At 45.7% G+C, this 27190-nt stretch overlaps 2 protein-coding genes across 5 annotated transcripts; both read right to left on the bottom strand.

Moving 5' to 3' along the window:
- Positions 1-240: 240 nt before the first annotated feature.
- MED26 (mediator complex subunit 26) lies at positions 241-23222 on the bottom strand. Of its 3 annotated transcripts, none has more exons than XM_056336311.1 (3): positions 22889-23222; positions 4361-4714; positions 241-3017 (listed from the first exon to the last, which is right to left on the bottom strand). In XM_056336311.1, the coding sequence occupies exons 2-3, from the start codon at positions 4424-4426 to the stop codon at positions 1323-1325; spliced, it is 1761 nt and encodes a 586-aa protein (XP_056192286.1). In that variant the 5' UTR covers positions 4427-4714; positions 22889-23222; the 3' UTR covers positions 241-1322. The 3 variants fall into 3 exon arrangements, with proteins under 3 accessions (XP_056192286.1, XP_056192285.1, XP_056192287.1); XM_056336310.1 differs by having other exon boundaries at positions 4361-4435; XM_056336312.1 differs by lacking the exon at positions 22889-23222 and having other exon boundaries at positions 4361-4435; positions 4589-8848.
- A 1671-nt stretch (positions 23223-24893) lies between these two features.
- On the bottom strand, positions 24894-27168 carry SMIM7 (small integral membrane protein 7). Of its 2 annotated transcripts, XM_056334387.1 has the most exons (5): positions 27113-27168; positions 26975-27016; positions 26849-26901; positions 26256-26346; positions 24894-25672 (listed from the first exon to the last, which is right to left on the bottom strand). In XM_056334387.1, the coding sequence occupies exons 1-5, from the start codon at positions 27136-27138 to the stop codon at positions 25657-25659; spliced, it is 228 nt and encodes a 75-aa protein (XP_056190362.1). In that variant the 5' UTR covers positions 27139-27168; the 3' UTR covers positions 24894-25656. The 2 variants fall into 2 exon arrangements, 1 of the variants encoding a protein (XP_056190362.1); XR_008821222.1 differs by having other exon boundaries at positions 26256-26901.
- Between the last annotated feature and the right edge of the window lie 22 nt (positions 27169-27190).

The raw sequence follows: 27190 nt of genomic DNA, 5'->3' as shown, positions 1-27190 counted from the left end.
TCCAGACCGTGGATGCAACCAGAGTTAAAAAAAAAATCCAACCTGTGCAACTGAACACCACCAACGTACTTGGAAGACATCTTGTATATCCCTAACAGCCAGCTGCTTTCAACAGTGTCGGATGGGATTCAGCTTCACCACACTGCTCCAATGGATTCTCAGTGTCGATGATCACTTAGCTGGTCTGAATTGAGCAAACTTAAAAAAAAAATGAGTTAAGTATAAATAATTCACAAACTGTTTTGTGCAAATTTTTTTTATTTCCACATTTATATCACAATGTGTCCACTTAAAGGACCAAATAGCAAAGTTGCTCCCTTCTGCATCCCAAGAACACAGAAGTCTAGTTACTGTACATTCACTAAGGCTCTTTGTTTTTGCAAATTGCGTTTATGATGGATATCCATAAGGCAAACAATATCTAAAGGAATGGTAACAAGTATATTTCCAGCATACAAACAGGCTTCCTTTTTCCCTCTCACAGTACAGTTACAAACTTGTAGCACCCTCATTACATTTAGATTCTAGAAAAGGTGATTTTTCTTGCTTGTTTTTTTTTTTGTGTGTGGTTTTTTTTTGGTTTTTTTTGTTTTTTTTTTTTTTAACTAGAAGTTTGCAGGAAGGGAAAAGTAGGAAAAATATTTGGCTGGTGGTGGTGGGATCAAAAATATCGTTAAACATCTAGTTTTTGCAGCATTTCTCAGAGACTGGATTTAAACTGAAACCAGACTAAAATATGTGGATGCCTATGGAATGTTGAGCTGAAGCTGGTCTCCCAGCCTACAGTGCAACACCTGCTGTTTAAAACCCAATCTCCGTACCACATGACTTTAAAAATAAAACACAATCATGTTCAGAGATGTGATAGAAATAAAACTACAGTTTTTGCACATTGTCTCTCGAATATCTCACTGCCAAATAAAAACCCAAATCAAGTCAAATAAATAGATGCATATTTTGTTAAGGTAATGTCCACAATTTTCTCTGTACCTGCCTGTAATAAGATTCCGGCATTCAGAAAGTGCTGGAAATCCTCTTCACTTCTTGGGGACTAACACTTTTTTATAGCTGGCTCGCTACAGAGTTTTGAACTCAATTTATCAACCTTCGTATGCCTTCCTTTGCAATTGTTAGTAAACTGGTAGCAGCATTTCACAAAAGGAGAATTTAAAGGAAAGAGCTATAAAGAACCAGCTCCCTCACACCCTCTGCTCATTGGGCCTGTTTGTCCAGGACAGGAGGCTTTCTCCATCTTTAAGTGGCATAGTGTCTGCCATTTTTGCTAACTGCAGATGTAAAAAGCATTTTTAGCAAAACTGTACTCAGTCTAGGCAGACGTAAGGCAGGATGTTCAATCTACCATCATCCCCATGTGGATCTAAAGATATGCACTGTGTCCAATCATACCAGTTACCCTGTGTGTCATAACAACCGTTCACGCCTGGCCAGTTATGTTCACGTATTCTGTCGAGGTCATCACTTGTGACCTCTCTTGTGACCCCAGGCAAGTCTGTAGGTTTGCTGTTAGGAGCTAGAACATGAGTCTTTCTAGCCTCTTTTCTAGTGCTTTCCTCCTGCTTTAAATACTCAGACATGAAGTAGTGAGCTCCTGGAGTCTGTACTCCTGATGAAGACAGCAAGCTACTCTGTCTGTTTAAATACGACTGAATGATTTCATTTCTGGATAATTCTTTCCAGTTCGTTTGTTCAAAAGGGCTTTGCAGGTTGGGTTTTTGCTCCTGCTTTTCCGTTTCTGTCCTGTGCTGTTCAGGAAGTGCAGGGATTTCCACCTGCAAAGGATCTTTCTGTATTAAAGGTTTTATCTGTCCTGTCATGGGATCAAAAGTGAGTTTTCTCTCTTTTAATCTCACAGGTTTCACACCCCCTTCTGTCACGTGCCCATCCAAGCTGACTGTATAGTCTCTGGGTCGGTACCTTTTCTTCTTTTTACTATCAGAACCTGAAGCAGCATCATCACTGTCCATTTTTGAAGTGTCTTGTGAAAAGCCCATGTGTGGCATGAGAGATTCCCCTGGGTGGGAGCTGGTTTTGCAGCTGGGAGATGTGTGCTGTTGAAGTGTCCCTGCTGTATGCCTCTGCTGGCTTTCAGAAGGTACCTGCTGCTCCTGCCAGTGCTGAGATACCTCAGTTACTGATTGCTGAGTGAACTCCAGTCTTTTTGCTGGCATCGGAGGTGTTGATGGTTGCATCAAGGATGGTGGCGGTGATGGCACCTGTGCAGTATCTAAGAACTGAGACCTTTGAGATGGACTAGGCATTGAATCCTTTGGTGAGTACGTAGTATGCTGCCGAGCAAAAGTATCATGCCTAATGCTTCTAGGGCTAAATGAGGAACAGCGAGGACTCTTAGGTTGGTGTGGTCCTGTAGTTTCTTCCGATTTATCATGCTGCTGAAGCACTGCAGTCTTTAATAACGAGGAAGTGCTTGAAGGTTTTACAAGTCCTGGAGAACTGGTGTGAGGTTTTACAGCATTTACTGGGATCTTACTGTGTTTATCATTTTCACTGAGTTCCGTCCTGCTGCTTTCAGGCCCTGCATGTAGATTTACGTCCACAGGACTAGGAAAATTTTCAGGACTACCTCCAATTCCATTTGTCGGAGGGGGTGAAGAGTTTTGTAATACTTCAAGACTAGCTTTGGAGACATTTGGGGGAGGAGGGCCCTGATGCCTGTCCCTGTGTTCACCTTTCCTTTTCCGATTTCCCAATTTCTCTGGTTTTGGAGAATTTAGTTTCTGTATATCATTCCTGCTTTTCAATTCACTGATTGGCTTTGATCCAGCCACAGCAGGAAGTTGCGCTTCTGGTTTGCAGTTGTGAGCACCACCATTTGCTGATCCAGGTGGATTCGGCAACCCTCTTGGCACTGGTTCACTCTGGGTTACAGGTTCTATCAACTTTTGCCAATTCCGCAACAATTTCTTGGCACGTTTGGCAAGTTCCTCATTGGATGTCTTCTTTCTCACCTCATTGATAAGCCTCCCAAGTCTTGTTTCCTATAAAGAAAGAAAAGGTGTTTTACAAACAGGTAGCGTTCTAAACAAAATTCTTAAAGGTACGTTTCTGCTTTGTAACGCTTACCCTAAAAAATACCTAGTTAAAAACCACAAAAAAGGTTTAGTTGTTGAATTAATCTTTTTGGAAGGGATTAATCCAGTTGGTCCAGCGCAACATGAAACCTACTCTAGGTTTCAAGTCACCCTGTCTCTATTCCCTGGCTAAAGCACCAGAGCTGTTAGCTGTGGAAAACAGTAGATAGGAACTCTTTAATTGGCAAGAATCTTGAGAATAAATGTGCAAGTTCAGATTCAAGAGGCAATGCAGCACCCAAGGCAGAAAGGGTGCATGTTTATCACAATGGAAGTATAAGATCTGCAGAAAGAGGGAAATGAAAAAAATTCCACAACCTTTACCTGTTACAGTAACACATTGATAATAAAAATCTCCACTGCACAAACGCAAGTAGCCAGGGTGCGACTTACGTCCTACCTTCTTCCTCTATCTCTCCTCTCCCTTCACTCCCCAGTATCTTGAAAACGTATGAAAGATTTAAACAAGCATTCCTAGGGTGTCCCAAAGCGGTTTCATAAGCGGAAGGAAGTGTTTGATTGTTCCCAAAGCACATTTGAAAACAAAGAATTATTCCACAAGTCACATTACTTAAGAAAAGCACTTCAAAAGAAAACACAGACCAGACCATGAGAGAAATATGCAACACGTTGTGATACATACGTCGAAATACAGCTGGAGTTATAAATAAGCAATAGTTAAAAGCAAGTAACACAAATAACTTCAATGTAAAGATTGAAAAAAAATATTTATAGTTTAGTCATAAAATCTTTAAGAGTGGCCAGTGAGACTGCGGCTACACTACCTGACACTTCAGCTTTTAACACACCTCATTGCACCACGTAGATCAGACATTAAAACCTGCTTAACTGAATTTAAGATTAGTTTTATAGACACAAAGTAACAATATATCCCTATTTCAGATTCTTTGGTGCTTGGCCACCAAACATCTAACAAGGCGACCAGCACTTCAGCAAGCAGACTGATGTTGCTGAATGCAACAGAATTAATCAGTAGCAAGTAATGATTAATTTAGTGCCCTACACAAACAGGAACTGTGCTGCACAGAATACTGATCTGAGTCCAGAAAGAATCGCTGTGTATGCATTGAGATGTCGTTATTTTGTCCCCCCTCATGCTGTTTATATCTTAGTTGTGAATCCTTTGCAATCAAGCTATTGTTTCAAGAAAAGCTTTTATGGAAATTAGATAGACAGAGAAAGTCCTTTTATACACACAAAATTCAAGTCATGTTTGGAGGGTGACATACCTCAAGTGCCTCTTTGGTAATGGGATATTTCTCCAGGCTGGAGATCACTTCCAGCACTGCCACCATGTTATGGATCTGCAACAAGGAAGACAACTCTTAGTTATAAAATGTAATTTCAGACCTTCCACTTCGTAATTGCTGGAAGCATTAACCACAAAATTTTTATCACACTGTCTGGCTTTAGAGAGCTGATTGTTCAAAGAACAGGGACAAGGACACTTTACTGACCTAGTTGGAAACTGCAGGAGCTGTAACAAACACACTCCTGTGCAGACCGGCTGGGAGAGCTGGGGGTGTTCAGCCTGGAGGAGGTTCTGTCGAGGCCTTAAAGCAGCTCCCAGTACCTAAAGGGGCCTGCAGAGAAGTTAGAGAGGGGCTTTTTGCAAGGGCATGTAGGGACAGAACAAGCGGGAATGGCTTTATACTGAAAGAGGGGAGATCTAGATTAGGTTTAAGAAAGAAATGCTTTACTGTGAGGGTGACGAGGCACTGCCACAGAGCAGCTGCGGATGCTCGATCCATAGAAGCATCCAGGGCCAGGCTGGATGGGGCTTGGAGCAACCTGGGCTAGGGGAAGGTGCCCCTGCTCATGGCAGGGGGTTGGAAATAGATAATCTTTAAGGTCCCTTCCAATCCAAGCCATTCTATGTAAAACTAAAGGAAATATTAGCAATAACACCAGCGTGACTTACTAGCAAAGTTCTGAGACCCCTAGCCAAAGTATCTGTTAATTGTCCCACAGCCTAACTGGAAACATACATGCAAGTGGACCACGAAAAACAATGAGTCAAATCAGAAATCTTGCATTTATTCCCTCAGGCACTGGTTTAGAATTACACAAGTCATCATTCAACAATTCTGTTCAAAATACTGATGCTTCCTGTCTGAAAACCCAAGGTACAAGCTCCTCCAAGTGTCCAAGTGGAGACGAAGCCAGCGCCATGCCCAGTAGGTGTCCTCAGACCATTGCCCAGCACCAGACGGACCAGGGCTGGGATACAGCCACGGCTCCTGAACGAAGCTCAAAAACTCCTCCATCATTCCAGAATCTTATTTCCTGACCTGTAAGATGGTGAGGAGCAACTGCAGAAATTCACATTACATTAGCAAAGCATGTATCAGATCTTCTGATAGGCTTTACCACAAAATTTCTGTATGCACGAGTAAGCTCCACACAGAAGCAGTTGCCACAATCTGTAGATATTAAGCAGAAGTGTGATTTTAATAATTTCTCTGAGAAACCCCAGACTACACAGGGATCCGTATTTCCATTACCTGATGATAAAAGCACTGAAAACCGGAATTTCTAATTCACTTTTGTAGATAAATTTAAAAGATAAGCAAAGGGAATCTCAGATCAGTCTCATTTACTGCTTAATTGCATTTCTGACACAACTGGACACAAACTGCATCTGAGAAAAATCTCTCAGCAAGAACCTCTGCAGGGACCTCACGTTACCCTAAAGTCTAACCAGGAGCACAATCAGGTAGCTCTGCACTATCCTCCCAGCCACACACTCCACTGCAAGATTCTTTAATTTTAGAAGGCTGGAAGTTTGAAAGAATTAGCTTTTTCAAGTCAGTCCTACCCTTCTATTACGATACAACAGGAGAACCAGGAGCTGAAGTCTCCTCCTTTCAGAGAATCTTGTGCATGACAATGTTTTTTTCCATCACAGCAGGACTGCTTGGTGTTGGAGATACCCAAGTGAAGCTGTCAGCAATGAAACTTTGATAAAAGCAAATCTAAAAATCAAGCAAACTTATGTTTAAATTCCATATAGGCTTTGAATAATTACAACTCTTACAGGTTGTAACACCAACTTCAGACCAAAGATGAATTTGTCACGGTTCTTTCTTCGCTGAGCTACAACGCCTCTGCAGATATTTAAAGCCATACCATCCAGTCAGGTCTGGTAAACCTCCACTTAAGCTTTAAAGCAGCAATAGCATGTATTTTGACATATTTTAGTTCTGACTATTTCACTTCAGTGCACTAACTTTCTTCCATGTTTCGATCCTTGCACTGCCCTCAGTGCCTAGGAAGGGTGATTGAGCACCACAGTAAGTAATATATAACACCAGGGTTTGTTTGGTTTTCCCCCCAGTTTCTAGAACCAGAGCACTTGTAACAGCTAATGTTCAATTCTGGGAGTTTCCAGACAAACGTTTTTAGACTTGCAGAACATGATACTCTCCCTTCCCAACACATATTTTAGACTATGAATTACCAGGGTGCAAAAAGGCTCTATGTATTGCACAGACCAATAATTGGTACAATTATTTTGCAGTTACTGGTAATCCCCAAAAATTCATTATCTAATGACAAACTGATTGCAAAAAAAGGATCATTAATCTATCCAAAGGTCAAGATGGGGGAAAAGTGATACGCTCATGTATACACACACCTACAGAAAGATGAAATTGGTGAGGGAATTTGCAGTAACAGCTTCGCCTTTGTTCAATAAACCCAAACACACAGATATGGATGCCCCTGAATGCCGAATTGCCTACCAGGGACCAGCTCTATACCAAGACTGATAGACTGTTACTTCATTCCCTCCTTTCAGGGACACATGGTGCCAATTAAAGGGAGGGAAAGCAGCCTTACACCGCTGAGTCTGTGCTGATCACTCAACTTCTGGTAAAATATAAAACACCCATTTTGGATTCTTCACACATTTGTAACCAATTGAAAACATGCTGTAGCACTGAAGCAAGCACTGCAAGGAGCACGAAGGCTTACACTCAGGATAACTTCAAGAAGCACCTCTCATTTTCCCTTCATTTTGAGCTGCAGAAGTGTGATTCTTTAAAATAAGCAACATAATAAAAATGTTCAGGCAGGTTCAACAACTTCACCCTTCCTCCCTAGTTTTGTGTAGCTTTCTTGGAGTGCTTTACCCAAACTGCCATCAAGAGAAGCTTATAATAGAAATCATACTCACCTATTTCAAAATAACACAAACTATGCAAGTTCTTGTGGTATAGTTAAACACTATGATGCAAACAAGACAACCTCCCCAAAACACCTCACGTATTATCTCCTCAATGTGAAGACACCTATTTCATTAACAGCAGAACATCGGGATTGCACACCAGGATCTCTACCTTAAACCATCCACCACTGGCTTAACAATTAATATATCGTCACAGAACTGACATGAGACCGACATTACAAAACCTACCAGGACATCATCCTACTTCAACCAGCATCAGAAATGACAGTTTATTAACATAAGCTGCTATTAAAAATGTTTACTGGCTACACAGCAGACAGGCAGAGTAACATAAAGCAGAGTGGGACAAGGAAGCCTGGCAACCTTGCTCTCTTCGGACACTGGTTAAAGAACACAATTGCTTAAGTCAGCAACATCATTTTAGTTTCTATTTGCCTTTACTTACACTGTAACCCATCACTACCACCCCAAAACATGAACTTCTGTGAAGCAACCCCAGGACCTTGCATTTTGGAGCTTGCACAAATCTTCTAAGAACAATTTATACAGCATTTCAAGTTATCCCATGCTATTCCCATGTTGTGAAGACTGACTAGCACACAGACTAATTCATTTTAAAGTTTACTGGAGAACATCTGCTTTGAGTTATCTATGATAATCCTTTCCAGCCAACCCTAATGACAGTCACAGAAAACAAATCTTATTTATTCCATGCAAGTCTCCTTAAGTCATTCAGCCATACTCCAGAGCTTACTACTGGTATCTGAGATCTCTTCTAAGTTAAGCATTAAATGTTTTTACTACAGCCTCACACAAAAGCATGGGTTTCTGAACTCTGGAAAAGATCAAGCAGCTTAATTTCCTTTTTTAAACTGCCATCTACCTTAATCCTATTTTAGCTTTTATACATCTAGAACAGTTCAGTAACTTCAGTGTAAGCGTTACACAGTGGTTTAAAAGAATACAAAGGGTGTTGGGGGTGTTTAAGGTACAGCTGTTCCCTTCCACCTCCAATTCTACTGCCTCTTTCCCTGGCAGATTTGAAAATAGCAGCAAACTCAGTATCTGCATGTGAGCTGGTATCACTGTTTCCATGTGCTGGGACACATTTTATGTTGGACTAGCACATGCAAATGTTATGCTTTGATTCTCTTCCATCTACAGACCAGTTCAGATACAAAACACAGAATGAACACCAACATAACACCTTTCGTTCTTCCTCAGGACTGCCCTGACACAGGATGACCCACACCCCACTCCACTGCTACCCAAGAAACAAACGCTACAGAAACCTTTAATTGCAGTTGTTTGAATAAAGCATTTTTGTTGGTGTTTTTCAGATGTTTCACAGGGATGTTTCTACAGGTCTCTGCATGCATGACTAGACTATGACAGATGACAAACTAGATCTGAGTTAGCTGGGATGATGTTGCTGAGACAGTTATACAGGCCTGGAGTAGGAGGAAGAGTAGCTTTTTCCTTATAAACATGAAACCCCAGGAATGAGGTGCACAATTACAAAATAAAAGTATTGAAACTGCTAATACAGAATCCTGTCTTACCGGAATCTGGCTAGAAAGGCTCTTCTTAATCACTTGCATAAAGGTCACATAACAGTGGTAAAGGGCATCTTTTGACACAGTACCGTCGTCCTCCTCCATATGAGTCACATTAGTACCTTTAAAATTTTCTAAAGGGTATTTAAACTTGGCCTAGTATGTCTATAGTCCCCAATCACCGAAACTTTTCTACAAATAAAGTGTAATGCTATTATCCTCCTGAAATCACAGGTTATAATAATCAATAACCTGACTCCATTGCAGGCATTTTGAAACAGACTATACAGATATGTCAGAAGACACTGGCTTTGAGAGAATGGATTTGTCATCATACTTCAGCTTACTTCCTCAGAATATGCTAGAAATACTCAGTATTTCGCTAGTTTCAAAGAAGGTACTTCTGCAACATTTTCCCACCTGTAGTATCAAAGCAATTTTACAAAAGCAAGCAGAGAAGCAGACCCACTGTGGAAGACTAAACAGATCTTTATCTTTCCAACAGAGACAAATCCAGATCTCTAGTGCCAAGTTGGTGTTTTCTGTTGGCAATTCATAACAAGATATGCAGTGTGGTCTATAGAGAAGTTCACAGGAGCATTTGCACCATTTTTTTATTGTCTTCCCCTTGCAAGCTCCTAGGAACAACAGGATTTTATTGGGTAGCTATAAAATCTATCGTATTATCTATGGGCCATGTATATCTTTAGGCAGCACAAGATAATGTTCAAGAAAAGCCCAGGTTCAAGGTCAATATTGCTGAAATTGCCAGGAAGGCAGAACAGATTCAAAGGGAGGTGCAGCAGCACCACCACAACCAGCGTCATCCACTCACATTTATTTTCTCCAAAGCAGCACAGTGGTTACCTGCACCTGAGCACCAACTCCTACCCCAGACCGGGGCACCTGATCCATATCAGATCTTGCCCCCAGCACTCCATTTGTATAAAAATGACTTCATTGCATCATAATCTGAAACATGGAATAAGAAGTAAGAAGAGAAAAGTTGCTATTCATAGTAGGCTTTATTTAAATGCCAAAATGGCAATACAATAGTATAGTGTTTATTTATTACTTCATATAGGAAGCAATAGATACCAGACGCTAATGATACATATCATGAACAGTAAACTATAATATCATTTTTTTAAAGATACAGACCAAACACACAAAGTTAGAATTCAGGTTACAACCTGCTGGTATTTAGTTCAGTTCCCTTGCAACTGATCTATTAACAGTTTCCCCTACCCCCAATGTGACATGATGTTGTCTAAAGATAGGGTACATGAGATACTATTCACAGAAATGACATACCAAAAAGATGACCATGCACTACTTTGTTCATAATTATTGAAGATGTTTGAAAGTCAGTTTGCTAAGAGTTCAAATATTCACCAGTACACACAAGATATTCTTAAAAAGGCGAGTGGAGGAGAGTTTGAGTAGTATTTAATAAAGCAGATCTTTAAACGTGAAGTAAGCAATTATCTGAGTTGAAAGTCATCCACCAAGAGTATCTTCTATGACAGAGAAATTAATCTGCAGTCCACGCTTTGAAAACTGATCAGAAATTTGTGCTGCAAAACAACAGGCAGAAGAAATGCTCCTCGACTATCAAGAACAGTCAACAGAAGGGGCTAGGGACAGCAAGCACTTATCTTTACCTCTGCATTTAAAATTTCCAGGTCTAACGTAAAGAGTCAAAATGATTCCCATTTATTTTATTTGTACTTAGGTTTTATTTAATGGTAAATTAACATCATCCAGATATCTTCCCATATACACTTTACAAAGCCAGGATCATCAAACAAGAGTAAGGTCAAATTCCAACAAAATACCACATTGCGAAGAAATTGGCAGACCTGAAATACTTCACTTGAGCAAGACAACAGTTTAGCTCTGTTACCTTTTGGCAGTATGTCCGCATAAGTAAAGTGTAGGGAGACTAGAACAGCCAAGAGATTATGAGAAGTTTGCCAGCAGAGAACACAGTTTGCCCCACCAGTTACAAACAGCCTCGAGACACAAAACCCCAGCAGCTGGTAAGTGCCATCACCACTCCAGCTCTTCTCTACACGGTCCACTCCAAAGGAGACATCTGACTCTGGCAGAGGCCCCTGACACAGCAGGAAAATGCTCCATGCTTTAGCGAGGTGTGGAAACCACTCAACAAGGGCAGTATCTATTGGTGGAGTTACTCAGAAGATATAAGGAGTAGTAAAACACAGATGACAGAGACACGCACACCCAGAACACAACCGGTTGACAGAAAAGCAGTGGCACATTGAGGGAAGTCGTCCTGCTCTACAGGAAGAGGGCTTTAAGGGCAAAGAGAACACAGTCAACAGCACAACGCTTTTCTACATTTGTATTTATTAGCCAGTAATGGGAAGACATTCTTGTTACTACAGAGAGGAATAATTGTCTGTCAGCTTCAACATTTACTAAACATTTTGCATAGTATCTATCATGAGAATTGTACTTCTAGTGCCTACTCCTCAGCTGTGTATAAGAGGACTCACTGCAAGATGATGCTCCCTCCCCACCCCTGCTTCTTTTTCCAAACCCCACAAAAAGCCCCCAACCCTCCAGACCATGAAGCTGGGCAAAACCTTTCTGGGGAACAAATTTATTCACCTGATTTTAAAGGCCCAGCAGTTGAAATGAAGGTTAGTGACATGAAATACTATTACATCAGAAAGATGTGTGTGGCACAGGTTCAAGATAAGGGAAGAGAGTAAGAGGAGGAGTGGGTACCGCAGCCCACAAAGCCAGGTGGTCATTGTCACAGTGGGGCAGAACACAGTCTTGGTGGAACCTGCCACAGCATACTGCAAGCCAGGTAATGCTAGTGTTCTTTTTCCTCAACACCACACTGATAAGGAACGGCACAGGAATCAAATTCAGTTGGAATTACATGTTCAGGGCACCCCAGTTAAGAAGAACGTATACAACGAGGAGTTCAGAGGAGAGCAGTGATAACGTTTTAAAATCATGGTTAACAAGAAAAAGTTTAAGTACTCAGTCCACACAGTATTGGGGAAAAAAATCGGGAGGAGAGACACAGCTTGGAATAAGCCTTCCTATACATTATGAGTCATAATAAAGAAAGTGGTGATCAACTGTTTTCATGCTCACTGGCCTAATTTGCAACAAGACAAATACTGATGACATATCGGGAATAACCAGAGAGCTACTAATGCACTCAAATAAGCTCAAGTAGTTTCCACAGCCACTACAAGGGTTTAAGAACAGATCAGGTGAGTCTGGAAGGTGTTTTACATAGGTGATGCTACTTCAGTGAAGGCAATGGAGACCACACAGCTTCATGAAACCCCCCCCAGCCGCGCACCCCTACGATTCACACCTAGGGAACACATACTGAGTGGCAAGCAGTAGAAACATATTGAAATACCCACTTCTGTCTAGTCCAAACTGGACTTAAAATAGTAATGCTAAATTCTGTCCTATCAAAGAGATGGTAATTATATGAAGGGGTTTGTGTTATAAAGGACTTAGAAAATTCAACACTTCAAAATTATCTGGCTTGTGCTGCCCCACTGCCCCGGGCACAGTGTCCTGAGGAAAAGTGATCCCAAGAAGAAATGCCCCAGCCTTCACCAGCGGCTCATCACCACTCAGGCTCTGTTGTCACTTCAGTTCACCATTTCAGCCGCCTCACACTTACCCCTGCACATCCCAGCACCTGAGCACTTCTCTAGAACAGCACAGCCCTGCCAAAACATAGCATGATAAAACAACCACCACAAACTGGAAGTTTGACCCAGTCCTGCACATCCCTCACCTTCTGGTAGAAATACTACTGATCACACAGTCAGCTACAAAGGGGTGTAAAATTTGGTGGAACAACACAGCATGTCTTCCAGAGAAGGAGACTTGTCAAGGGTGGAGCTGCACAACCAAAGAGTGCGAAACCACACCACATGCCCTCCAACCCGGTACAGCAATCACTACAGATTATTTCATCACCATAAATAACACCCCCAGAATGCATCGGTAACACACAATCCCTAAAAATCCAGTCACTGCACTGGTCATGAGGACATCTAACCACAATATAGTTTCATTGTATACATGATAACCACATTTCTTCCACACCTGTGCAGAAACTTCAACCAGATGAATCCTGAATCCTGGTAGTTACTATTTATTTTAAGTCATGAACCAAAGCCCAACATTATTGCTTAAAAATTTAGTCATAAAATGATGCCGCTGCGCAATCAAAGTTGCAGGAACAACCAGTCACACTTCGACAAGAAACACAGAATTTGTTGATTATTCAGACAGAATGACAGAACATTCAGCCTTAAAGCGTGTCCCTTCTGATTTAGCATGATCTCAGTGCTTTCTGCGCTGAGGAGAGACCCAGCCAGAAGCCTGCTGACTGCAGTTACTCGGTTAAACGATGAGTTGATGCACCACAGGCAGGTGCCAGTGGCTCCCGGGGGCAGCTCTCCTGTTCTTACCTACCTGTGTTAGGGGAAGAGCAAAGCTGGGCACCGAACTAGATTATGAGGAGAATGACCCTTTCAAGGCATCACCTGGGCAGAATCATTCTGCACTCACCTGCTTAATCTTAATGCACTCCAGAGAACTTGGTGGAGATTTAAAACTATGCAACATGCATTTAAGGACTTGATGAGAATGGCTTCAAAGGGTCAAGAGCTTTCTGAACTTCTTAAATATTATGTTACCCATCACAAGGAGTATCTACACAGAGCAGTTTATATCTGAATGTAATACAGAAAAGTCCTACTAATGTCACCACAACATAGACTTGTCACTCTTTTCTTAAAAAATAAAAACATTTATCACTGCATTTGTGTACTTCCAAACGCAGCAGGCCAAGGTTTTTCAAAATGCTGGGGAAGCTTCTCAGCCAATTTCTTAAATGATAAAGGAGGCTCAGGTAAGAGCCTGCTGAATACGCTGCACTGTGGAATTTATTAACGCATCACACTGAAGAGCAGCAACATGCTTGCATGACTGCTCATGAAAATTTAAGCACAGCATATTTGTTCACAAAACCTGAGAAAAAAAATAGCCTTACAAATAGTCTTACAAATTGGGAATAATTTAAATACCAGATTTTGAGAGGAGTCACTGTATCCTTTCAGCAGCAGTCACTAATCAATCTCCATCGGCACACACCATAGAAAAGTTTTATGGATAAGAAAAAGATTGGCTTCAATTTACCCATCTCCTAGAATTATTGCTAACTAAATTCTAGATAAAACGCTGCTGCCAGTCACCCATTTCCAAGCATCGCCATTCTCTGAATGGCAGTGCAGGTCCCCAGGAAAGCGAGGATGCCGCCCCCCGCCCCTCCCCCGATCCCCGATCATCAGTCGGCAATGCTGGGCCATTCTATTTCGTGCCAGAATCATTAGCAGCTGCTTGGAAACAAAAAGCATTTTCTACCTTTGGCTGGAAAAAAAAATATCTCCCCCCCTCCCCCGAGGACCGCAGGCACACCACCTTTCATCTGGGGGCTTACCAGCAGCAGGGCTACTTTCAGACCAACTCCACCCCAAAGCAGATTTTCCAGTGTGATCATGACTGGACAAAAACCCCTAGTATCCCACCAGCATTTTATTCATTCAGGAAGCTGCAAGCTGGTGCTAGTTATTTCTGACCAGTAGCAAAAAAACCTTCACAATTTCCACTTAAGCAAGCCCCAGTGATGCCTAAGCCCCTTGGCAGCCCATCTTAAAAAGCCCAGTGAAGAAAATACAAGGTCAAAACCCAACAGTTCCTATTTTGATAGTCTGAAACTCTAACACACATGACAACAGAGCAAGAGGTTTGTCACACTTGATTGTTAACTAGTGTGCTCCCCGGCAAGCACCTGAGCTGCAGGCACCACACCTCTGCAAGTGCATCTGAAACATCACCTCCTGCATCTTCTCCTCTCCCACCTGACTACGCCCAACTGTATTCAAGGATCAACGGTAGTTTCTCCAAGGATAAACTATAATATTGAGGTATACATTTTTCTGGAACTTTCAGGATGATTGCTTATATACAGATGTAAAAAATCCACATTCCTTCCCCTACAATTAATTTACACAGCACAAGGAGAGTTACATACTGACCATGCTACCTGGTGCAAAGAGCTCTGCTTAAGTGATGGCTTGAGTTACAGAAACTCAATGCTGCTTGGAGATGCACTGGAAGTTTGTTGACTGAAGACAAGTTATGAACGTGCATCACTACCCTGGGAAAAAAACCCCAACAACTATGCTCCTCTAATTTCAAAAGTTCTACGCTCCTTACAAAAATAAATGTAGACCTGTGGTATAATAACAATACTCTGCCAGCTGATTCTGCATGAAAACACAGTGTGTGAGAAAGCAGCTCCACAGAAGTGCAGGCTGTCACTCTTAGACAAGACTTCCACCTCTGCACAATCATCTTTACAGCACAAAGTTTCAAAATACACCCAGCTGAGTATGCTATGCTGCTGAATACTACAGGTAGACTTGGACATAGGATTCCTCTCGTCCCCAGCTGCAATGTTAGAAAACCACTTTGTTCAGTAAAACAGAACTAATTACATCTTACTTCCAGTGATTCCTCAATAGAAGTTTCTACCACCAACTGTTTGGACATGCTGAAAATTGTATACTTTCAATTAACAAACAAAAAATTAACAAACACACTTAAACATGCACCGCTGCCCCATGAAAGCCACGCCCCAGAAAACACTGACATGCTGTTAAGTTTAGCAGATTGCACCTCAAATTAAAGCAATTTGCTGGCACTTAAATATTGTTCCAGACACTGAAAGCATGAATTACCTGAAGAAAGAATAATTTCACTGTTAGAATGCGGAATAAACAAACCTACATTTACATTAAACTGAATGTGATGTACTTAGCTTTACCTTAAACATTTTTTTAAAAGCCAAGGGCATGATTGGGGCCACATCATACCATGTTATACAGACCAGAAAAAGTTCATTTTAAGTTATCACCAAGCACAAAATGGGTGAGACGAGATAGTAGTAAAGCGTTATCAGCCAAAACAGGCATGTTTTTTTTTTCATTTATTAAAAAAACACGTTGACATTAACTTTAACCCCAAATCTAATATATTGGAGTAACTATGCCTTAGAAGAAGCGCTTCTTAATTAAGATCAAATTTCTGCAGCAGGCAGAATCAATTCCTTCTTTCCCTATTCTGAAATTTTTGTGATTCCTGAAAAAATAAAACTCAACTACAGCAGCTCCTTGAAGGAGACTGAAAAGGATCTCCCCTTACAAGGTACTGGGAGAAAAACCTTCAGCTGCTCTGAAACTACTTTGGTCAGGAGCCAAAGGTGACGGAACAGCAGTGCTGCTGTGTCATATGGCCATACCCAAAACCCCAGAGCAGAAACAACCCACACCTTATGCACTCCTAAACCTGGCTCACCCTCAATTTACCATACAAAACCCTAATAAATGACAGACTGGAGTTCTTAGCCTAGGTCCACACTGCCAAAACACATGTGAAGCTGAAGATCTTTGTATTTTCTAAGGCACAGCCTGGGTCTCTCCTCATTTGGGGGCTTCTGACAGCAAGTACCTCCCGTCCTGCCCACTGCAGCGGCAGGAGCCGACCCAGCCTGTGACCACCCCAGCCCTCTGGGACCCCGTGCTCAGCTGCCTCCACTCCCTGCCGCTTTGGGTTGATTGCACACCACCATGCACTGAAATGGGTCAACGAAGGGTCGCAGGGGGGGCAGCAGCCACAGGAAGGCAGCTGCCCTGGGGAAGTGCTGTGTTCTTCGCCATCTGGGAAGTTGGGTTGCTTCTCTCCTGGAAGAACACCCATCTTACACATCAGCTGTCTTTTCCATATGGTGGTTCATGGGGACTGTCAGATTATTCTTGCTGTTTAGTCTACCTGTAAAAAGTTGGTTCTTCCATTCAGAAAACTCCTTCCTGGTTACATCAAGAAGAATGTGTCAGGTTAGTTGTGTCCTTCCTGATGCTTTCTCCCTCCAGCCTCTAAGCCATCCAAGTGTTCACTTCTCACCAAGGGTCCGTGCTATGGCGTGCGCAGACAGGTACTTGCTGCAAAGTTTTATCACTTGGGTTTAAAAAGCCTGATCCCCTTTAACGAAACGACCCGATGGGCATCTGGCTGGAGGGTGCCGCTCTGTGCCAGCTTGTACTCCCTGAAGCTGCCGCTACCCCCCAGCACACGCTACGCTGTGCCAGGACCACCATGTCCCCATTCCTGTGAGGAGCCAGGGCAGGGCCAGAGGCCCCAGACAAGCCCTTTTTCCTGTTGAGTTCAGCCAGGCGAGTTCCTCAGGTGGCCCAGAGCAGGGTCAGCATGAGGCAGGGAACAGGAACATGCAGCTGGAGCTGGGGAAGCAGACAGACAGAGATCACAGCAGCTCACCCACCAGGTGCAGCTCTGTTGGCAGTTTCAGCTGGTGTAAACATGCGACTTTAAGCCAAGTCAATTCCATTTTTGATTATTTGGAATGTTAGCCACACAGCCTTCAGCATAAGGTGGTTCATCATGAGTTGCAAAGCTTGCTCATCAGTCCCCGCTCAGGAGCATCCCCCTGGCTGTCCATAAAGAGGTCTCCCAGTGTTTCTCCCCTGAACACTCGCTGAGCCCCTGTGTTAGGGTGACACGGTGAGCACAGGGGATCATTCCAGACACCTGTGAACCACGCACAAGCAACAGCAACAATAAAGCCTCTACAAGCAAAACTTGACCATAAGGCATCCACTCATCTCAAAACACACAGACAGGGTGGTTAGCTTCTGTAGGTATCACAGAGCTCCTTCCTGCTGGAACCCAAAGCCAGCCTACTAGGGCAGCAGGGAAGCTGCCCACTTCCCAGCTTCTGTGCTGGAACACTTTAATTCTTGATTTCTGCTGCTACACCTGTTGCAGTACTATTTGTGATGCACCAGAAGCATTATCAGGTAATTGAGCTGCATCAAAAACTAGCTGGTGGAAAAAATATATATTGTCTTTTCCTTTATAAACCCTGATCAATTCCCCAGTTCATTTCACCACATGATCCTGCAAATAGTTGCATCGGCACACATGAATTGGGTGTGTGTAGCAAGAATAAGAAGTGGGTGTTATTTAAATTGTCACTGCTGCAGAAACACTCACTCAAATTACAGCTTAAGAGCAAATGACTACTGCCATCATCAATGGAACCTGTGGAGTTCCAAGGAATTAACAACAGAAAGGCAATTTGGCATCCCCCTTGCTTTGACCCCTCAGTCCAAACTCCTGCTACTTTTGTTTGCTCAAGATTTGTCTTTGCAGCCTCAAACTTCATCATGGTCTCACTACTGCAAAGGGTACCTTGCAAATCATAAGTTTTTAACACCCCCTAAAAAAAACCTCTCAAAAAGTAACAGGCTGTATTACCACCACTCAGACTGAGCAGGACTATACAGGCAACTAACCAGACAACCGGACTAGTTAAACTTGGTATCTGTTGGACTGTACTTCCACCAAAAAGCTATTTGGGAGAGGTGGGCAGAGAAGCTGTAGGGCAAGGCCAAGAAACCAACTCCACTGCCACCAACAGGTGAATTCAAGTGAATCCTGTTGTTCACAAGACAGAGCATCAAAAAAACCAGCAGTCATCCTCACTTAAGGTTATTCAGAATTATGAAAAAATGGAATACAGTGGGACTTTGTACATCGGGCTTGAATCCTAACTTGGAAGCCAGGACCGCCATGCTAACAACACTTCAGAGCCTACATGGTGGGAACTGCCACAATCACCCACATGTTTCACCATGTGCCTGAAACACAACCTGCCACCTTGATGCACAAAATGCTGTACTACTCGCAACAAGATGAGCGAGTAAGGAAATAAACCAAAAAATGTTGAGAGGTACAACAGGTCCCAGCCTCTCTGTACACTGCAGCTTCCTCAAAACTGGTAAGATTATTAATGCCTCACAGAAAAGCATCAAGCTAAAGCAAAAGCCATTCCCAGTCTGCTTCCACCCACACGTAACCCTTTCCCGCATCCAAAGAAATCGTACAGACCCTCCCCAAGCAAACCACCGTCTTCCTCCAGCCTCTACATCTGTGTCGTTACAGCACTGTCTCTCACACCGTCTTCTCGCCCTTTCCAAACTCACTTCTAGCAAGCACATTTACCCCTGGTGATAGAGGTTTTTGTTTCTAGGACTCTGGTGAAGCAACCAATACAGAATCCAGACATGGAAGCATCTTTAACTATGCAATTCATGTGTCAACTAGAAGATCACCCCAGGCCAATGTGCTACTTAACACTACAACACACAGGCCGACTTATTATTAATAATTTGGCTCACGGATCATTCCTAAAGGCCTGAGCAGCAAGGCCAACCGAGATATCGCATGAATGGCAGCCTGATTTACAACCTGCCCCAACAACACCATGAGCATCCTTACTCAAACCAAAGCTGGCTTTGCATCACAGAGAGGTATTAATGGCAAATAATTAAGCTTTGGTCTGATTATTTAAAATCGGGAAAATACTGCTACATATTCAGGATGAAGAACCACTTAATTGCAAGCACAATTCTTCACAGCCAGTTGGAAACTACAGGCTTTCCTGCAGAGCAAAAACTAACAGATCTCATTATTCCTGACATCAGGTAATAAATTCCCTGAGGAGCGCTGAGCCCAATTTAACAAGGCAAAGGTGTTCTGCTTGGTGGAAGAGGTGGTTTCACAGCACACTGAGCCCAAAGGGAAGAGCGTTGCTTCTACCAGGACCAAGGAGTATCTCCCCTGTAAGATCTCACACCACTGCTACAATAAGGTTTCAGACACTCTTCTCAAGTTACTATTTCTACAAGGTTCTTCCAGGAAAGATTTTCCTGCAAGAAAATTGTATCGCACGTTGTTGTGGGCGATACCACTAATCTCATACTTTCCCCCAATGCAAGCCTTGGTATGTTCTGGCTAGCGCACAAGCCTTGGAAGGAAATCGATGTTGATACTTAGTGTTTAAGTCATGTAGCAGAAGTAGTTTGCCCATATGTTTTTTTGAGGGGAAAAGGCTGAATAAATGAAGACGTAATACCAGACATCCCGGGTGGCTTCCAAGATGATGTAATTTCTTTAAAATAGCTTATTTCTTATAGATCTCCTTTGAAATAGAGGTTACCCATGTGAAGTCTAAACTGTGTTAAACTAAGTTATAAACATATTCTGCCACAATTACTAGAATAGGTCTCAAGTACTAAATGCATGTGTACAATTAAAACATTGCTCCTGAGTCAGCACTCATTTACCTAGCAGTTAAAACAAAGATGAACAATTGGCACAGAAGACTATTTCTCAAAGCAAGCAGGTTCCGAGAGCTTGGAGAAAAGATTATTTTGACCAGTTCAACTCAAAACAAGTAGGGAAACATCTCTCTCTCTGTTTTGTTGGGGGTTTTGTTTGGTTTTTTTGTGTGTTTTTTTTCTTTTTTTTTAAATTTAAGGCAGGACCTCAGAGTTAATCGAGAAACCACAAAGACCTCTACGGCTACAGTGGAACGAATCTCCACAATGGAGAAGCAACTTGTATATCAAGAACATTATCAGCGAAGCTTAAATTTACAGCGCCTCACAGCAAAGCACCATAAAGAACCGTCTCCTCCTCCTCAGCCACACAGAACGGGACTGTTTTTCGTACACCTGACGCTATCAGTGCAGTTTTCACCCTCCCCAGAAACACGCACAGACCAACAATTATACTGAAAAGCCTGAATGAAATCCAGGCCTCAAAGCTCGACTTTCTCAGTAAACAAGGAAGTCAATCACAATAATGAATACTGTAAGTTTGAATACAACCACTTCTTTTAGGAGATTCTAAAAGCCAGAAGAAAGTAGCCAGAGTTTTCTGTAAGTACCCCCAAGTGCAGCAGCTTGAAGCTGCATTGACTTCTTCCTGCGGGGAAAACATCAGAACAGTTTCTTAATACTTTTGCGCTGGTGCAACGAAATTCAGAATCTGCTTTTCAGCATGTCCAAAATTTAAGCTTTTCTTCCCTTCGTGAAAGAGGCACAACAGGTAGTTTTACTGACTGTTTATCACATGCTCTGTGCACTTGGGAGAAGAAGGGCTGAGATTTAAGCCTGCACAGTGACTCTCAACCACACCACCTCTGCTCTCCTTCGAAGAAAAGGTTATAATGGAAGACAGCCCCTGCCTACAGGCGTTTCTGAACAATGGGCTGATTTTTCTGCCACCAATTATTGCCCTGGATAAGTATCAAGTATGTAGAATTACAATTTAACATACATTACTCCTAAGCTTATAGGGCTACTGACCTGTTGGAGGCTCAGTACAGCCACCGGCTGATGCTCTAGCTTCCCCTCGCAGGCAGCTGCCTGGTTAATTCTAGTCCCCCTCACCACAACCAAACTGCGAGGACATTGGCCGTGTCATGTAACGATAACATACAGAGAAAGAGAAAAGGAATCCATCACAAAATATACTTCCCGGCTGCTTAACTCCGCACAGCCATGGGAAAGTAACACCAGAATGAGGGTAACCGTTGCTGCTGACAGTTCTGAAGTTAAAAGAAACCATAAACATGTTAGAATTTTATTAAACTAGGTTGACACTCGGTCTAACGTCAAGTGAAAAATTTGCAGCCACAAAGAGAGGACTCAGAGCAAACAGAATTCAGGGTGTACCAACCGACATTTCAGCAAGATCCACGTTCAAGTGCTGCAAACTCAAACAACTCTGACATTTTAAAGCCCACAATTACCATTATAATCTATTGCTGTTACTCAAACCCGTGGTATTGCTGCTCGCGACACAGGCGCATCACTGGGGGTTCCCACAGAACTACAAGGGCAGGGCAAACATCCCTCACTGTCCACGTGCCCTGCAGGCCACCCCAGATCCCTCCCAGTTGGTGGTACCTTCACTGGCTACTTTAAGACATCAACCCAGGTCCATCACACGAGAACACTTGGTCAGGCAGAAGCAGGTATGACTTTAATAGAACTAAACCACCCCTTCACGCAGTCAGCCTCCTGGAATAACACACAGGCACACGTCCAGCCCCAGGCACCAGCAGCTGCCCCACAGAGTGCAGAGGGCCAGGACAAACCCACCTTCGCTGCAGTGACTGTCTGTCTCTAACTCCAAAGCTCGACAGACTGCGAGCTCGGGGCGATTCTCTCCCTGTAACAAACGCCCGTGCCGGGAAAGTGCTTTAACATGCCCAAATGCCCCTGGAAAGGGGCGCGGGATCCCAGGGATGGAGCCCGCTCCGTCGGTAAGGCTGTTCACAGGTGAAACACCCGCCGACTCCTGCGCTTATGCCGCATCCCAGAAGCGGCAGATAAGCTCATTACCGCGCTGCAGGGAAGGATAAAAGCCAAGAGTAAGGCTGCCCGGGGTCGGGGCAGCTCCCGGGCCCCGGAGCAGCTCCCGGGCCCCGGAGCCACCGCCGAAGCCCTCCCGGCGGCCCCGGGTGAACCCGATGAGGCCCAAGGGGGCGGCGGGGCCCAAAGAACAGGTGGGCGCCCCGGAAAGTCCCGGCAAACTGCGGCGGAGCCCGGCCCAGAGCCCCCTGCAGGCCGCGCCCGAGCCGCGGCCTGTCGTCGGGAGGCCGCCGGGCCGCACGCCGCATGGCCGGGCAGCGCCGGCCGGGCCCCGGCAGGGGGTGGGGGTACGGCGGCGGAAGGCGGCGCGGCGGGGGGCGGCCGCGACCCCCCGGCCGGAGGGGTGAGGCCGCCGCTGGCAGCGCCCAGGCGGCCCCGCGGTGCCGGGGCGGGGGGCGGCGAGGCTACGCTGGCGGCGGGACCCTGGGCGGGCAGCCCCGGGGCTGGGGGGGAGCTCCCCGCTACCGCCCACAGCGGAGGCTTCCGGCGCCCGAGGAGGCGTCCGGCCGCAGCCGCGAGGCCGGCGGGAGGCGGCGGGGGCCCGACGGGGCGGACGGTCGGGCGGGCCGCGGCAGCCGGCGTTCCCGCGGTGCCGGCGGGGAGCAGCGGGGCCCAGCGGGCCGTACTCACGTTGCTCTGCGGGTCGATGGCCTGCAGCAGCCGGTCCCTGATCTGCTGCGGGGAGGGGGCCGGAGCCGCTGTCATTGCCTGGGCGAAGCGGGGCGGCTGCGGCCGGGGCGGGCGGGCGGCTGGGCCGGGCCGGGGCGGCGGCTGCTCACTCGCCGGCGGCGGCCTCTTTGGGGAGCCGGAGTCGCATGTTCGCTCCCCGCCAGGCGGGGGCGGCGGCGCGGGCGGCGGGGCGCGGCGGAGGAACCGCGGCGGAGGGAGCGGGCCGGGCCCGACTGCTCCGCTCGGGGCCAAACTCAACTGTGGGCAGGAGCCAGCCCCGCGCAGGGCACCCTGGGACCCGCCCGACGCCGGAACAGCGCGCCCTGACGCCGTGCCGCACGCACCGCGCCTGCGCGGGGGGCGCCGCGGGGCCGCGCCTGCGCGGGAGGAGAGAAGGGGGGAACCGCGCCGCAGGGCCGCGCAGGCGCGGGGCGGGACCGGCTGTGCGCGGCGGAGCACGGCGGCCCCGGGATGGGGGGGGGGTGGCCCGGCCGCGGCGGGGGGCGACGCTGGGCCTCAGCTCCGGTGTTTGGCGTGAATCAATATGGGAAGGGGCGCTGCGGGCCTGGTGCGGCGGTAGCCCCAGCCCGCGGGGGGTAGCTCAGGTGCTCGCAGCCGGCAGAAGGCTAGGGGCAGCTGGAAAAAGCGACAAGCTTTTGCCGAGCGGTGGAACGTCAGATTTTCATTATTTTCATAATAACGTGGTGGGTGCGGCAGCAATTGCAGACTCGCAGCCATGCAGGGTGTGTCCACCACGGTGCAGCATAGCCCCTCGCAGTGCCAGCCAGGCCTCACCCCACACTGGCCCCCACTGGAACCAGCTGTGCCCCGAAACCTCAGCGAGGGGCACCCTATGCCCCACAGGGTGAGCCCTTGGCTCAGCGGCCAAGTGTCCCAGAGCATTTAACAGCAGCTCAAAACGAACTGCTGATTTTTAAAGCACCTGCTCAGGAGCTGAACGACTTTCCTCTTTTGCACGACCCAAGCACGGAGGCGATGTGGCAGTGTTCAGCCACAGGATGGATTTAGGGCAATAAAACAGTCCATATTCGTTGAGCAATAGAGCCCAATCCCCCTCCACTGCCTGCACCCAAAGTGTTGCTCAGAAAGCCGCCGGCCATTGTCCCAGTAAGAATTTAACACCACCACCATGACCCACACCGCAACGCCAGCCCAAATCCGCAGGCCCCTGGCCTCCTGCGGGTAAAGCCACCCCCTCCCCCTACACTGCAGGTGAAGACTCGATTTAATGAAGATGAGGGAGAAAGTGTTTTCCAAGAACTATAAAGCACTGGATTTTGTTTGGATGCCATGACACAGCAGCATGCCGCTTTTTTTTTTTTTTTCTGTCATTCAAAAGAGTTAGAAAAAGGTTGAATATAAAATACAGAAATTACAGACAAGAGAAAGAATATGTTTAACTGTGGATTGTAAGTATTTCTGGGCAGTTCGAACCATGCTCGAAGGATCCTTTCCTCCAGACATTCTGCTATGTTCACTACAGCAAAGCCCCTCCCCTAAACTACCCTGCCCCTTTCCTGAACGTGAAAACTTCAGTTAACGCAAAAAAGGGCGACTCAAGCAAACTGCTGCGAGTGCCCAACGCTTGTGTCCAGTTTCCCAACGGTATCCAGATAAAACTGAAGGTCTTTGCTAAAACCTGAGCCTCAGAATCATTCAGATGAGGCCTCTCCTTCTCAATAGTAAGGCAGGTAAAGAAGCTGAAGCCAAGGCAGCTCCACTAATAGTTTACAGTTTGATTTAAAAGATAGCCAGAAATTTAAGTAATCTTGCCAGTGCTGGGAAAAAGTTGCCAGTCAGAAGCTGCTGCTCCAAGAGGCTAACTTAACATAAATTGAAATAACACGAGAATTCAGACACAATTACAAGCCTAGTTACAATTTCTCAAACCACAACCAATAGTGAACTGATTTCTCCTGTAACAGAATGAACGCTGCATCAAATGTGTGTTTTACCCTTACATCGAACAACTTTATTCAACCAAATCCAAGATTATTCCAAAATTACTCCTTAGCATTGGCTTATAGGATTATTTTTGCTATCTGTCCTATTCAAAATGCCTCACATGTTGCTTAGAGAAAACCCTTTATCTCTGAAATTTTAATTTAAACAGCATTTTGTTGGAAAAACAGGAGGTGAGAATCCCCGTTTTTTTTTTTCATCATCCTTTTCTATTCCTCCAACAAAACTAAATGGAAAAGGGTGAAGTTACATTGATACTTTGCTCAACTTCATAAAAATGAGAATCAAGAAGCGTGACTTCCAAGTGACCCAGACCACGGTGACATCAGCAGACACATCCAGAGCTGGGAGTGACTAAACAGCACAGGGTTTTAACACTGTGGTCTTCAATCATGCTCAAGTCTACCCCGCATACCGGGCACCGCACTCTGAGCTTAGTGAAATGATTTAAAGGTCTCTTTATTTCAGTAAAGTTGAAATAATTTTACTTTGAAGGTTTTTGGCTTAGGGGCCTGAAGGCTCAATCCCCCGGCAGCAAGCAAACCAGCATGTACTGTGTCATTACCCGACTGGCTGAAGAGGACAAACATGTCACATTCCTTGAGCGTGTTGGGAGCTTGTGCTGAAGAACAGGCCACGATCCCAGGGCTGTGTTTTGAAAGGATTATCATCTTTTACTTCATAGAAAAGTTGTGTTTCCAGCCAAAGGTCTCTTCCAAGTTGACAGACGCATTTGTGGATGACTCTCAAGATCCAAATAACCTAGTGGATGTGACAGGAAAAAAAAAAAGTAGATGAGAAGTGGGTACAACTGTGAGCAGTCACGCTGATGCCCTTCCAGCTCATGCCACCAGTGCACACCCGGCCACTGGTTTTGCTCCTCCATACATCAAACCACATAGCTATGCAAACAACAGGAAAGCAGCCTGCTAGCCTGCCTCTCGGGACTAAAACCTGTCACTACCACAGACTGTTCCCAAGGCTGATTCCATGCGATTACTTGGTAGGTTCCCCCCTCCTGCCCAAAATGAAAAAGACCAAGAGTTACACTGGAATGGTGACCCAAATGGTGCTTCATCTGAGCAGCCCACACAGAACACTGTAGCTAAGGGTAAATGACTTACACAGCAGCAGAGAAGGTTTTCATGCACTACAGGTGCCCACATCAGCAGAAAACTGAGGTCACCAACCTCTCTTTGAAGATTGAAATAAACAAGTGAAATGAAAAGGAACTATGAAATGACAGAGCAGGAGAGAAAGAGACCCAAAGAGAAACATGTACAAGCGAAGTCCCAACATATGCAACTTCCTATGAACAAATAAGATGCTGCACAGTGTTACTTACACGATCATGCAGAACATCATGAAGACATTCCACAAGGCAATGAAGATTCGAAAGTATCTGAGACTGAGCAAGAACTCTCTGATATTGTCACCTAAAAATTAAGAGAAGCAGCCCTTGATGTGAAAAATAACGAACATGCTGACAAGGCACATTGTCCAACACTGCCTGGAAACCATTAGCAGCTCTGATGGGGAAAAACCTAACAAACCAATGAGGTCGGACAACAAAAGACTGTAAGTTTGGGGTGAAGGAACCACGCTCTATTCAGTGCACTCCTGTAAGGGCATGTGCCAAAATAAACAATAACAAGGGGCTTATTTCAGCTCCCCCCGATTGCAGAGGAAAGGCCGGCCCTCGACGGCTGTTTCCACCCTGGCTGGGGCTTCTCCCAGTGAGCAGAACCAGAGCTGCAGGCAGGGCAGTCCGCGGCTTGGCACCCGCATCCCGAAAGGCGGCCAGGAACGTTTGTGCTCCCTCTCAAATCACCCATGTGGGCTCGGCATGGCCCGGTTCGGCCCGGCCCGGCTCGGCATGGCCCGATCCGATTCGGCTCGGCTCCGCCCAGCTCAGCGCCTCCCGCTTCCCCCCGTTACCGGTGGTGGGTTCCCTGGGCTCCTCGCCGAAGCCCTCCGTGTCCCTCTTCCTCCTGCGGACAGAGGGGGCCGCGTCAGGCAGGGTGGGACCCCCGCGCCCCGCCCCCCGCCCCCCCGCCCGCTCACAGCCTGAAGTTGAGCACGGCGCCGGCGTTCACCAGCAGCGTCCTGCGGGACAAACAGAGGCAGCGCGTCAGGCCGGGCCGGGCCGGGCCGCCCCCCCCCCACGGACCTCCCCGCGAATCCCGGGCCCGGCCCCGCTACCCGCAGAGCAGCAGGTCCCCGATCATGGCGGCGGCTGTGGCAGCGGAAACGGAAGGGGCGGGTGGGGCGGCGCCGCCT

The sequence above is a fragment of the Falco biarmicus genome, chromosome 4 (assembly GCF_023638135.1).
Source record: "Falco biarmicus isolate bFalBia1 chromosome 4, bFalBia1.pri, whole genome shotgun sequence".
Classification (NCBI taxonomy): Eukaryota; Metazoa; Chordata; class Aves; order Falconiformes; family Falconidae; genus Falco; species Falco biarmicus.
This window is presented reverse-complemented; position numbering and strand designations above follow the sequence as displayed.

Coding starts and splice junctions, on each gene's coding strand:
- SMIM7 (XM_056334387.1), bottom strand. CDS start 27,138: ATGATCGGGGACCTGCTGCTCTGCGG. Junction 27,017..27,112: donor GGGGACCTGCTGCTCTGCGG/GTAGCGGGGCCG, acceptor TTTGTCCCGCAG/GACGCTGCTGGTGAACGCCG. Junction 26,347..26,848: donor GCCCAGGGAACCCACCACCG/GTAACGGGGGGA, acceptor CTTAATTTTTAG/GTGACAATATCAGAGAGTTC.
- MED26 (XM_056336310.1), bottom strand. CDS start 22,963: ATGACAGCGGCTCCGGCCCCCTCCCCGCAGCAGATCAGGGACCGGCTG. Junction 4,436..22,888: donor CCATCGACCCGCAGAGCAAC/GTGAGTACGGCC, acceptor TCCTTGTTGCAG/ATCCATAACATGGTGGCAGT. Junction 3,018..4,360: donor TTACCAAAGAGGCACTTGAG/GTATGTCACCCT, acceptor CTTTCTTTATAG/GAAACAAGACTTGGGAGGCT.